Here is a 13898-nt window from a genome sequence, read left to right on the forward strand (position 1 = left end):
AGACTGGGAGAGGCCAAGTTGCCTTGAAGCACATGACCACTCCAAGGAGGGTGGACAAAGCCGGAATTCTATTAGGAAGGAGGGAGGAGGATGAAGAGCCACGGAGCAGGTACTCAATATCGTCTGCCGTGGCCTCCTGTCCAGTTTTCCTAGAGGCTGGCCAGCTAATTGAATTCAGTTATCACGAAACAGTGAGATGCCAAGTCCCTCCTAATACAACTATGTTTTTGTTAATTTTGTTTTTAGTGTCAGGTCCACTGAGTGGTAACTGACAGTTTATGCTACTGCCCTATACTTCTCTTCGCGTCAAGGAATATCTAACTATAATAATTTTAAGCTATAATCACGTGGTTCAATCTGGGAATCGCTTTTGTAGTTATTCAAAGGGGGTTCATGCTGTGTATTGAAGTAATCCATAAGAATTACCATAGCATTGCAAAGGAAAAGATGCATTTCACTCTTCTTTTACCTGGAATTTCAAATTACTCTATCAGCTAATTACTACTAGCTCATCAAAATATTTCTTGCCCAGTTTTAAATTGTGGCCCTCATTTAAAATTACCTCAGTGCAAAAGTTCCCCACAGACATAATAAGAGACCTAGATTTTAAAACGTTTTATTAATCCTTTTATTTCACACAAATCTCCTTTTGCGCTAACTCCTAACTTGTTTTTGTGATTTGTAAGTTTACTTTTTCTCAGTTCTATTTTTGTCATCTGGAGTGATGACATAAAAACAGAAAATAATATGGGAATTCACAATATATTAAGATATTATATTATCATAAGATCCTCTTGCCAGTAGTCTATGTGGAGTTTTTTGTTCTACATCCTTTGATTCATTGAGACTGCTCATCAGTCAATCCAATCAAATAATTGTTTGAACTGATTATTTTCAAACAATTACTAGAATCAACTTCTTACATTGACTTTTGTAGAATCATCATCTGTTATCAGTAAATTTTATAATTCCATTTCCACAATTAAGTCAGTAACTGTTCTGTTTTATTGGTGTTTAGAGGAGATTTGTACTTTGGTCATTGCTGAGGTGTTTGCAGAAGACTCTGGATGCTTCACGTGTACTGCAAGCAACAAATACGGCACAGTGTCAAGCATTGCACAGCTCGACGTGAGAGGTAATGGCGCCTGAAAGGCCAGAACAGTCTAGACTATGGAACAATACCCGATTGGATATTGGATTTCTTTTAGCATTTATGACCACCACCACCACCCATTATCCTGCTGTTATCTCTGATATTCCCTAGGAAAACATCTCCTTGGTCTTTTATAAACTTCTAATATTCTTTCCAAAATGGTACTTAGATTTTTAGTTTAGTTTTTTTTTCCTGTATCTTCACCATTCTTTAATGCCCCAGATTGTGGTCACTGTTTTTGACAGGCATTCTCCCATTAACATACTCATCTGGTTTGGATACATGCCCCAGTTCACAGTTACAATCCTACCTCCGTTTTACTGAGTAAGGCTGACAGCTCAGGTCCTGTTATTGTCCTTTCAGGAAATGAAGACCTCAGAAATAATGGGTCTCTTCACTCAGCCAATTCCACCACCAACCTGGCTGTTATTGAGCAACAACCATCCCCACCCAACCCAGAGCCCCCTTCTGTGGAACATCCCCCTAAACCCAAACTTGAAGGAGTTCTGGTGAACCACAATGAGCCCCGGTCCAGCTCAAGGATTGGGCTCCGTGTGCACTTCAACCTGCCTGAAGATGACAAAGGAAGTGAAGCATCTTCTGATGGTGGTGTGGTGACCACCAACCAGACCAGGCCTAATTCTTTCCCGGAGAGATTCAACGGACAGACAGCAAGAATCCCTGAGCCTTCTTCACCCGTCAAAGAACCCCCTCCAGTTCTGGCCAAACCCAAACTGTAAGTAAAAATTAAAATGGATGACCAAGGATGCCTGTGAGCTTCTCTGAATCTGCCCTTAAAAATAATGGGGCTGAATGGGACAACTGCGTGGCTCAGTTGGTTAAGTGTCCAGGTCTTGATCTCAGAGTCATGAGTTCAAGCCCTGCAATGGGCTCCATGCTGGGTGTGGAGCCTACTTAAAAAAAAAAAAAAAAAAATGGGGCTGAAAAGGAAATTACAGAATGGGAAGATAAATTTAAATGCTTTGCAAACGATAAATCCTTACATCAACATTAGTGTACTATCACTACTATCCTTACTGTTAAATATTCTACCTCTGAAAAATGTTACACCTAATGTTACCCCTAAACTAGCTGATAAAGATGTTTGTCTAACATTAGAGGCTCCAGCTGAAGCACTTCTACACTCTTCTTATAAAGCCTTTTCTTGCATCTAATAATCCTTATAGTCTATAATTTCATCCATATGTTTCCCATTTCTGCTTCAAGTAAAGCTTTTGTAGTCTTTGTGGAAGAGATATTTAGTACTTTTTTGACTGTTCTTTGCTATGGCTAGATATGCTATAGTAACCACAGTAGGTTTCATATAATATAATGGGGATGAAAGAATGAGGAGTCATAATTTTCAGACTCACCTTGGGGCCTGATGTGGTGTCACCCTAACCCCCCAGAGAGCCTCCATCGGAGCCATGTTGCAATGTTTAATGTTCATCCATAATAAAGCAAACACAGAACATAATACTACTACTATGTTCTGTTTGATCCACATGTCAAAATTATAAAAATTACATTTATAATTACATAAACTTTTAAAGGTCAACATTAAAATCTATAGTAACAGTGATCCCGTCATGTGTTTCTCAGTGCAGAACACAAGATGTTCATTGGAAGGAGGGCATGTCATTTAGTTTTATATTCTTCTCACTACCACATAAGGCAAAATCCTGGGCATAAAATTAAATGTATGAAACATGCCTCTTGGAAAACCACGTCCAAAAATGTCTCCGTCCCCTGAAAGTTCTGCTGGTCACAGGAAATAGGAATCTGCTAAAGTAAAAAGAGGGAAGAGGTTACTGTAGGGAAATAGGCAGGAATGGGAACCCAAAAGCAGCCCGGTCCTGCCTAGAGAAGGATAACCCAAGCCTCTGTCCACCACTCGCTCTCTGTTTGGAGCACCTCCTTGTTTCTTCTTTGCATTTCCTCTCCACTCTTCCCTCTCTGAAGACTCATCACCTCACACCAGGCCCATCATGGCATGTCCCATTCTACAGTTTGTGTCAAGTTCCACTGCTAATTAAATCATTCATAGCAACTCAATTCCAAATCCCAGCTGGTCCAGCCTGGTCAGGTGAAGAGGATTTATGTTTGGAGGAAAGAAGAGTCAAATGGATCAAATCAGAACTGTGAAGGGTAGTGGGGTGGGGGGTGGGGGGATTTCTCAGAAAAGGGAGTTTTGGGAACAGGTAATCCAAAACAATTTCCTTAGGAACTGCCTTCTTACAGAGCCTCTCCTACCCAGGGACTCTTCAGGGGCGATTAGGTATGTCAGTTAGGATTCCGTTTAGCTTCATGTTGCAGAAAGCCCAAATAAATGTGGGTTAAACACATGAGGGTTTTTCTCTTAAATAATGGAATTAGTTGGGCAGTCTGGGGCCATTAGACTGGCTCCATAGTCATTGACACCCCAGTCTCCTGTCTTTCTGCTCTGCCACCTTCAGCACTTGCTTCTTGTCCAGGTCTTCCCTCATGGTCCGGGATGGCTGATGGGGGTCTAGTCATCACGTCTGATTTCAAGCTGCAAGACGGGCAAATGGGTGGAAGGCCTGATCTCAGACTCCTTTTAAGGAGACTTCTTAGGTCTTACACAAAATCTTGAGCTTGTATCTCATCAGCCAGAACTTAGTCACATTTTAATAGCTGCAAAGGAGACTAGGAAGTGTAGTCTTTGGCTGTATATGTTGCCTCCATGAATAAAATCAAATTCTTTTACAAAGGGAAGAAGTAAGTAGTCAGCCAGCAGTATCTGCCACATCAGACTTTCAATGGATATAACAATTCCTGCTATTAAATTATGTAATGACACCCTCTACAAATCCAGTCCTCAGCACTATATAATTCTTTAATCTTTTTTGCCTTCCTTAAGGTTTCTCTTGTGTGTCTATAGGTTTGTATTAGTAGAGGTATGAACATACACCTATGTGTGCACACGCACACACACACCAGTCCTTTGTGCACCCATATGTCTGCAGCCTTTTCCTTCTGGTTTTGACCTCATTGGTTTTAACCTTTTAGGTTTTGCATTAAAATATATCGACTCTCTGAATAATCTTCTTCATTTTTTTTTAAGATTTATTTATTTGAGAGAGCGAGAATGAGAGAGAGAGAGAGAGTACATGTGGGGGGAGGGGCAGAGGGAGAAGCAGACTCCCTGCTGAGCAGGGAGCCCGACGCGGGACTCGATCCCAGGACTCCAGGATCATGACCTGAGCCGAAGGCAGTCGCTTAACCAACTGAGCCACCCAGGTGCCCCTGGATAATCTTCTTGAGGATACACTTTTCTGCTCGTTCCTTCAATTTGCCACTCATACGGAAAATAGACATAATTCTTACAGATCTTAAAACTGCAACAGAAAGAGAAACTGTCCTTTTTAAACATTGTATCATCAAAGCCTAGATAATTCAGACTTTGAGATTTTCAACCTGAATTTCAAGATTGTCTAGAGCAGTGATTCTTCATCCTGGCTACACTCTTTACTAAAATGTAGAGCTTTTAAGAAATATTTATGCCTTCCATCGCAATTGAATCAGAATCCCTCCACAGATTATTTTAACATTCAGCCAGTTTGGAAACTACTGGTCTAAAGTTGGAAAGTCTGGGTTGCAACACTTCATCATTCCACCCCACCCCATACACACACCCCTGCACACCCAGGAGAACACAATAATTAACATTTAAAGTGGGGAAAACGTCAGACAAAAATCAGCATGTACTGGGAAAGCCTGTTCTGGGGACAAGTGTTTCTTTAGAGCAGAGGTTCTCAGTCCCAGATGCATGCGAAAACCACCTAGAGCCTTGCTATTCACGGCACTGGCATCACCTGGGAGCTTGATAGAAATGCAGATTCTCAGGCCCCACTCCAGACTTGAATCCGAAGCTGGGGGTGGAGGCGGGGAGGGCAAAAGGGAAATAGGCAGGAATGGGAACCTGCCTCCAGAGGCTTCTGAGGCTCACTAAAGTTTAAGAACCACTGCCCTACTTTTTAAAAGAAAATAGTAACTAAGCCTGGATCTTTTCCCAGGCCACTTGACTCTCTGGACAATGGTGCCTAAATCACTGAGGTTTGTTTGTCTTTTATGCTCTGTGGGTGATTTTAACGTGCAGCCAGCATGGTAGCCCCTGTTAAAACCACAGCTAGAAGCCAATTGCAGAGACGTATTTAGAATTAGTTATCCTAATCAGTGATGTGCTGGCAGATGTTTTAACAACGGGTAGAGACGGGGAAGCCCTGATTTGTAGCATTTGCCAATTTTCTCCCACCGTGTTCTATTTCAAGTTACTAAAGAAAGGTCATTGGACTGGGAATTGGAATGAGATGTGCACAGTCGGCTCTCCAGAACAATCGAGAGCTGGCTCCAGCACACACTACCCCAAATTTTTGTTGCCAAAACTGCTTTCAAAAGTACTTGATACACCATTTTGTTTTGTTGTTTTTGTCACTAAGCCTTTTATCTCAACAGTTCAAAATCCCTAAGAAATTCCACAAGAAGCACCCTTATTATTCTGAAACTCTTAATTTTCATTCTTACAAATCTTGAAATTGATATTTGTAGTTCAAAACTAAAGATAAAATAGCCACCATTTATTGATGACTCACATGTTTTAGGTGATTTGATCAATTCTCACAACAATGTTGAGATACTACTTATTCCTATTTTATTTATGAGGCAATCAGGGTCAGAAAAAGTCTAGAAACTACCCAAAGCCACACAAACAATGAGTGGCAGAGCCAGGATTAGGACTTAAGTCTGTCTGTCTGCACAAACCATATTCTTGAGCATCATGCTTAAATTATGTGTTGTGGCAAAGGAGAAGATATATTCAGGTAACCCAAGAGAGCTGATAAATCTGCCTGGGTAAAAGAAAGCTTGATGTCAGCTTGAAAGCTGATAAAAGAAAGCTTGGGTATAAACCTGATTTGAGAAATCCTCATGGCAACAAGAAAAGAGCAGCTGAGCTTATAGCAATTTATGACAGGCTGTTACTTTGAATTAGAGATGTTACTGGGGATTTTAGAACTAGTAGCCTTTGTAATTAATTTTCTCTTCCTTTATTCTTTCATTGCCCTTTGTAACTTCATTATTAAAGCAGTAAGTAAGTTCCACATGTTCTCTTAAATAACCGGTGGTTATTCATGTTGTATGTATGTATGTATAGTAAGATTTTTGAGCCCTGAATAGCTTGTACTATCTCAGATATATATATATATATATATATATCCTAGAGTGCCTAGCAAAGTAAACACAGAAGATTCAATAAAGTTTGTCGAATAATGGAATTGACACCTGATGTGATGAATAAGCGAATCCAAACTGCTGTTTTAAATCCCTTCCGAAACAAAACTGATAAAATGAGAAACAAACAAACAAACAAAAAACAACCTTGTTCAAACAAAAAGAGATATTATTCTCAAATGAATTCTTACGGAAACTTGGATAATCAAGACAATTTGACACTGTATCTCACATATCATTATGTTTACAGTTTGTAACCCTCTCTAATCCAATATACTGCATTGAATGATAAGGGCTAACATGCCATTGGAAGTCTTAAAGTAAAAAGCTAGTTCTGAGGTTTTTATTCAATGGGAACTAAAGGAAAATAAGAATTAACCAATACCAAATGACTTCCTGCCCCTTTTTATCATCCTTATCTTTCTAAGATTACTTACTTGTCATATACTACTTTTTTTATTTCCATAGCCACAAGAAAATATTTCTGCAAAATCATAAGACTAAAATTTGTGTAGACTACTCTGTACAGAGATGTCCTGAAAATTGCATAGCATTGTCTTCAGGCTATAGCAACCACAGAATGTAACCTGACAATTATGAAATCCATTAAAATCTAAAGATTTTTGTATTTTCATGCCGTTGGGAAAGTTAATCCTAACAGAAACAGTATTAATTGTATATATTTTATATTTTTCTAAGGATAATCTAACAAAGATATTTCTGCTTCTCTTGATTGCTCAATCTTTCATCCATGATGAAACTAAAAGGTTTAATTAATCTTTAATTATATTACTTTATTCTCTCAGCTTAAACACTTCTAGGAAAGTTACTGTACCAAGTGGCTAATGCTTCCAAATTCTTAGTTTAACTCAAAACAAGAATTTTCATCGATGAACAAAGAAGGATTGCATATTATATAGCCATTTGACAACAGATGGGACTCTGTTTTGTGAAGTTACTTTTCCATATATCATGTATCAGAAGTGTTAATGAAAGGAGAAAGGCCTTAAACTCCCAGAATTAAGAAAAATCAAGGTTTGGAGAACCTCCTGGTTCAACTTTATTACCATTGGTGTTGACTTTCCTAATGCTATGAAAATACTGAAGCTTTCATTTTTAATAGATCTCATGTTCAGCAGATCACCTTCTATGTTCCAGAAGCATCCTATGTTTCCGAAGAACATAAAACCTTCATAGCTTGAAACACCACAGTCTTCCTTGTGGATTTTCCTGTAGTTACTCATGTGAGAGTAAATTCTTCTAAACAGCAAAGTTTAGCAGCATTGACAACTTTATGCACATAAGCTTTTTAGAGATTCTCATTTTCCATTTTCTTTCTTAAAAAATAAGTCACCAGGAGCACCTGGGTGGCTCAGTCAGTTGAGCGTCTGACTCTTGATTTTGACAGAGGTCGAGATCTTGGGATCATGGGATTGATCCCTGCATCTGGCTCACTCTGAGCTCGCTCCCTCTCCTTCTCCTTCTGCCCCTTCTCCTGTGCTCACATGCTCTCTCTCTTACTCTCAAATAAATAAATCTTTTTTTAAAAAATTAATTATTTTTTAAAAGATTTTATTTATTTATTTGACAGAGAGAGACACAACAAGAGAGGGAACACAAGCAGGGAGAGTGGGAGGGGGAGAAGCAGGCTTCCCGCAGAGCAGGGAACCTGATGCCAGGACCCTGGGACCATGACCTGAGCCGAAGGCAAACGCTTAACGACTGAGCCACCCAGGCGCCCCATTATAATTAATCATTTTGTTAAGATAAATTAAATAGACTGTGGGCAAATCATATAATGCTTCTGTGACTCAGCTTCGTACAAAAAAAGAAAGTACTCCCAGCTTGATCTTCTTTGTCCTCTTAGGAACAAGAAAAGTCTAAGGCAATGTTTCTAATTGTGATGGCCATATAATCTACCAATCAAACCATGACATTTTTGAGAGTAAAAGAGTAGTATTGATAATTATGCCAGGAAAACAGGCATAAACCAAGACTGCCCAGGATGTATTGAGACATATGGTCACCTTATCTATAATGCGTTGTTGTCGAGAGAGGATGAGAAATACCAAGACACATCCAGGGGTTTTATTAAGGTTTGCTTTACAGAATGAAGACTACAACGCCTTCAGTTACTTACATCAGTCTGTAGCTCACTGCCTTCTGGCCCAAAGCTGAGATACAGCCGGCTCCTATCAGAACTTTAGGCATTCCCAACAGAGGACCATGGTTTCTATTTCTTTTTTCTAATTCATAAACATTCTAAAATTGTGCTGCCATGTTTCAGGGTCACAACACAAAGAATACCATGTGAACGATGCCTTTTGGAGTTGTGCATTGTGGTGGCTTTTCCCCCTTCTTCCCAACAATAAATCAGATTTAGAAAGGAGAAACAGCTCACAAGGAATTGATTGGCTCATTTCTGGCAACCCTGGTCGTGTGTTCTGAATCAGCATAGAACTGTAAACAGCCTGTCATACATTTTCTGCTGGGTGAGCTCGATGGTGACAGATTTCCCTTCTCTCTCCCCACTCTTGTGTGCAGTGATTCCAGTCAGCTGCAACAGCTTCACAACCAAGTCTTACTGGAACAACAGCAGTTGCAAAACCCATCTCCTTCCTCTCCCAAGGAGTTTCCTTTCAACATGAGTGTTTTGAACGCCACTGCTTCCCCGGCAGTGACAATGTCCAGCAAGCAGGTGAAGGCCCCTTCATCACAGACGTTCAGCTTGGCCCGGCCAAAGCATTTCTTCCCCTCTTCAAATACAACCGCAGCAACCGTGTCCCCTTGCAGCTCTCCAGTGTTCACCCTGAGCAGCACTCCTCAAACCATTCAGAGGACAGTGAGCAAAGAGAGCCTCTTAGTTTCCCACCCCTCCGTGCAAAACAAGTCTCTAGGAGGAGTTTCCTTCCAAAACGAGCCACCCCCTCCAGCTCCAGCAGAGCCAGCGCCATCGCCACTCACATTTGCCATCTCCAGTGGAAACCAGTTTCAGCCCCGCTGTGTTTCCCCAGCTCCTGTCTCTCCCACCAGCCGGATTCAGAACCCAGTGGCTTTCCTCAGCTCCGTTCTTCCTTCTCTCCCCGCCATCCCACCCACCAATGCCATGGGGCTGCCCAGAAGCGCACCATCCGTGTAAGTGTCATTAAGATTTCTCAAGAAAAAGTTGTCACTTAAGAAACGACATATGCATGGAATAGCTTGGTCTGGAATAGGACTCTCATTTAGTGGATTCCTAGATAATCCTATCTCTTAGGCACTAAACGGATATTGAACACCTTACGGTGAAGGGCATGATTACTTTAAATAATTTTTAATAATTTAAATATTGAAAACACCTCTACAAACACAGATTCTCTGTGCAGTGCTCAACTGTGGTACACCAGATGCCCTCCCTAAGTGCCCGATGACTCCTGGTGTCTGACCATCATTTCAGCCACTCTGATTTCTAGGCTTTCGGACACTGGCAAGGGTTTCTCATGGGTGTGTCAGGTGTGAATTTATTTTACAGGCCATCCCAGGGACTAATGAAGAAAAACACAAAGTCTCCTCAACTGCTGAATGATGATTACGTTCGTGAAACTAAGAATGCGGTGATTCTAGACTTGGGGAAGAAAATGAATTTCAGTGATGTCAGATCAAACCAGCAGGTAAGATTGTTGCACTCAAATGGTTTATTGGAATTTCATAATAAGAAATATCATTTCACTTAATTTAGTCCTTGGATGGTCAAGTCACCAGACTTCAGTGAGCCTGACCCTGCAGTCTTAGAAGATAGAGTATAGATTAACCAAGGGTCATATAGGAAACTCATCCACATGGATCTACAGTTCTTGATTACCCCAGTAGTTAATTCAATTTAACTGTTTATATGCATTTACATAGAATGGAATATGTTAGAGAAAGAGAGGGACTAGCTAGTATGTTGGCAATTCCAGCAATCCTCAGCTCAGTATAGGCAAACACCATCGCATCTTTGAAATACTGCAATATATGAGAAGATCTAGACTTAAAGGAACTCTGGGACACCACGCTGTCCTTTATCTGACTCCTACAATCTAATGTGCTAGAAGTCTGTTCACCAGTTCCTCCCAATCTTTACATTAGCTTGAATCATGTGAAAGAGCCATCAATAGTCAATATCCTGTGGTTCAACCCATACAACTCCTTACTTACTAGTAAGTGTTCACACTGAAAGAGAAAAAGGAAAGCCATGGGTGAGCATCAAATAAAAGAAAAATAAACTGAGTATTTTGTTATTTGAGCCATTTGTTTTTGCGTTTCATAACGTGGTTATTTTGTAAACGTCGGTTTACATTTTAATAACCTAACTCTTGGTTTATTTCCCACGGTGGGAACTGATAAAAAATCTATTTTGAAACATAACATAAGATTTCAGTCAAAATTACATGCCAAATATTGTGGAATTTGTAGCATAAGTGATCCCTGGAAACAAGGCTCCAGATTTCCCTGACCATATGCTGTTTTCCTTTGTTTCTGTCTTTTACCTCCAGTGGAGACATGGATATACAGTATTTTACAACTGTGCGATATGTTGGGCAATTTTTACTAAGTAGGTTCTTTTGAAAATCTGCTGCTTAAAATCTTAAAATTGACTTTAAATTGTTGAACTGAAGAAGAACATTTAAGCTTGTTATAACTGAGGACACTTTTCACATATTATTTCACCAAGTTACATACATTTCTGGGAGGCAAATGCCAAGGCAACTATTCTTCTCCCTTCCATCTTCTAGAAACCGAGAAATGGGGGCACAGTTGTCAAACTGTCAGTGGTGGAACTAGAACTAGAGCCCTAGTCTCCAGGACACTTCACATATTCCCTGAAACTGTGAAGTCTTTGTCAGTTTATGACAATTACCTTTAAGTCCCCATAAATATTGCTCTGTCTGATGCAGATTTGCTTTCCTATAATACTGTCATCACATTTGTGGTTGTTAATCCTTCTAAGTGTCACTGAAATCAGAGCTGTGTTCAGCCTATGTCTTTTGCAACTCAGAGAGGGAGCAATTAGAACCCTGTAAAAATAAATACCAGGTCAGCACACAAGCTGTGTGATGTCACTTTCATAGTTACTCTGTAGGTAGATCGATGCTAATCCCCGCCCAATTCATGGCAAAGTTGGGTTTTTCTCCTAATTAGTTGAAATGTGAGTATACATGAACATGAACTTCTATGAGTTGAGTGTCACAAACCTGATAGAGCTCATTATTAGCTCCAGGGCTAATAGCAAGGCCTAGGATCAGTTTCAAAAAGCATCTCCATACTCTCCATCTGAATATCTGTGACATGCATCAATGTTCTTCTGAGAATCATTATTCTGAGAATTGCTATGGTAGTTTAGTTACAGAATTGGTTCTAGACGGAGTTCTATGCCATGGATAAGAAAACCAAGCTGTATAAATGCAATTCAGGATACTAAGATGGAAACTTTGCATTAGGTTGGTAGATGTTGATTCTGATTAAGTTTTGAGGAATAAAATGATGACCACATTATAATACTGCTTTGTCATTGTTGCCTTGGGAAATGATAGTGAAGATGTTGCGAAGCACTGTCTAAAATGTATTGTGGCCTGTTGGTGACGTTAGAAGAAGAAAATTTGCTTGGGAAAGTGGAAAAGCAATCATAAAGAAACACTTGTATATTGATAGTCATCTATATCTGCAGTTTGGAGACACAGGAATCAAAATGATCAGTTTTCTCATTCCCATATTAGGCTGCCCATATGAGGGGGAAGCATATGATTTCTTCTGAAGATTTGTTGTTGTTTTATTTTGCTTTGAAAACTTTTAGGTCCAAAAGCTGGACTCTCTGACCCTGTTTTATTCCTAGCCAATGAAGAACAGCAACCTCTTAGAACATGTATGTGGGCTAGCCTTATCCCATTATGCTGAGCATGAAAATAAATCAGAGGTCCTTGAACAATGAATATTGACTATAGACAATTTCCTCCCCAGAACTCAAACCCCTAAATTAATGTTTTGGAAAATGGATTTTCTTTGACATATCTACCACTTTGTATTTCCCTATTGTAATATTTCAGCATTTACTTTCTACCTCATTTTATATAACCTTTCTAAATAGCAATTAACGTTTGCTTGTTGATTCTTAGAACATTGTGTGACACAAAGGTGTCATCCTTTCAGATGTTCATATTTATTAAAATGGTTAGCTTTCTAAACTGATAGTGAAGTTTCTTTGAGTTGGGGATAAACCAAGAGAGGTGCCCAGCTTCTAGATTTTAGGCTGTATCATTTCTTATTTTGAAGGGTATCGTTCACCACCAGTGAATCTGCAGTGAACATCAATAAAACTTAAATGGTTTAGGATAGCAAGGTGAATCTGAGAGGTCAGAGCAACCCAGGATCACAAAATGTAATAATGAAGGTTTCATGACCAATGATTTTAATTCACACATGACTTAACATGATTTCTACACCCAGTAACTATTTGGTGGCTGTTAATTTCTAAACACACACACACACACAGTGTCTTATTTCAGCTTTCCTCCTTGACCTCATTTCTCTGGAAACCTTCCCATCTCTTTATTCTGCTCCCCACCTCCAACATACTTTTTTAAATTAATGCTTCTTTAAAATTGTCTGTGGTTCCCAGATACTGCTATGTATGACAAAAGAAAAAAAAATATGCACCTAATTCTTGCTATGCTTTTTGTTCCTCTAATCTTCTTCTGTAAGCTGCTTAGTCATTTCTTCTATCTAAAGCATACCTCTTTAATCTCTTACTATGAACTCTTTATGAAAATCCTATTTTGTGAGTCTTGCCATCCATTCCTTTTCTAATGAGAATTCCACACAGCCATTGACCTTAGGTTGCTTACTTTGAGCACAGTAGAACCTTGGGATAGTGAAGTGTCCCTGTGTTATCGGCTGTGGACCCAACCAGAATGCACCAGTCACAGTCTCCATGGGAGATGGGATCCGTGGATGTCTTAATCATTGCCGCACCCCATTGTGTCTGGCACAGAATAGGTACTCCATGAATAATATTTCCTGAATTAGCACACGGCTATGGGATTTACATTAGTTTCAGATAAGATAATGAAACTTTTGACCAAATAGAAAATGTTGGATCTGTGGCCTATCTATGGAAAATACCTCACTTGACTATATAGATTCTGATTATGCCTAATTGAGGATACTACCTTATGACAATAATCCACTTCAATCAATAGATTAAAAAGATGAAAACACTGAAATTAAGCAAAACTCTGGTGTTAACTGAATGTCAGCTTCACACAGAAAAACATTCTCTCCTTTGAGCACAGACATCACTTACAAGCAGCTAATGCAGAAACTGCTGCTTTTACTCACAAAGGGGCAAGGCAAGGGGAAATGGAGAATGCAACATAAATTCAGTCCTGGAAATTCAAAGCCTGTGTCTACCAACAGTGGATCTGTATGTAGTACAGCCTTTGTACAGAACAGTGCAGAAAGCACCTACATTTAACGTAAA

General features: G+C 39.6%; 1 protein-coding gene across 3 annotated transcripts in view; it reads left to right on the forward strand.

The window, feature by feature from the left end:
• Positions 1-13898, forward strand: part of MYPN (myopalladin) — a 102816-nt gene that overhangs the window by 65532 nt on the left and 23386 nt on the right. For all 3 annotated transcript variants that reach the window (XM_054508178.2, XM_064594707.1, XM_045877939.3), the window contains 4 exons: positions 1019-1135; positions 1517-1889; positions 8948-9538; positions 9915-10053. In XM_054508178.2, coding sequence (XP_054364153.1) covers positions 1019-1135; positions 1517-1889; positions 8948-9538; positions 9915-10053 — 1220 coding nt within the window. The remainder of the gene's footprint in view (positions 1-1018; positions 1136-1516; positions 1890-8947; positions 9539-9914; positions 10054-13898) is intronic.

Source organism: Mirounga angustirostris, unplaced genomic scaffold, assembly GCF_029215605.1.
Source record: "Mirounga angustirostris isolate CCGP_5_RB_7025 unplaced genomic scaffold, mMirAng1.0.hap1 SCAF_6, whole genome shotgun sequence".
Lineage (NCBI taxonomy): Eukaryota > Metazoa > Chordata > Mammalia > Carnivora > Phocidae > Mirounga > Mirounga angustirostris.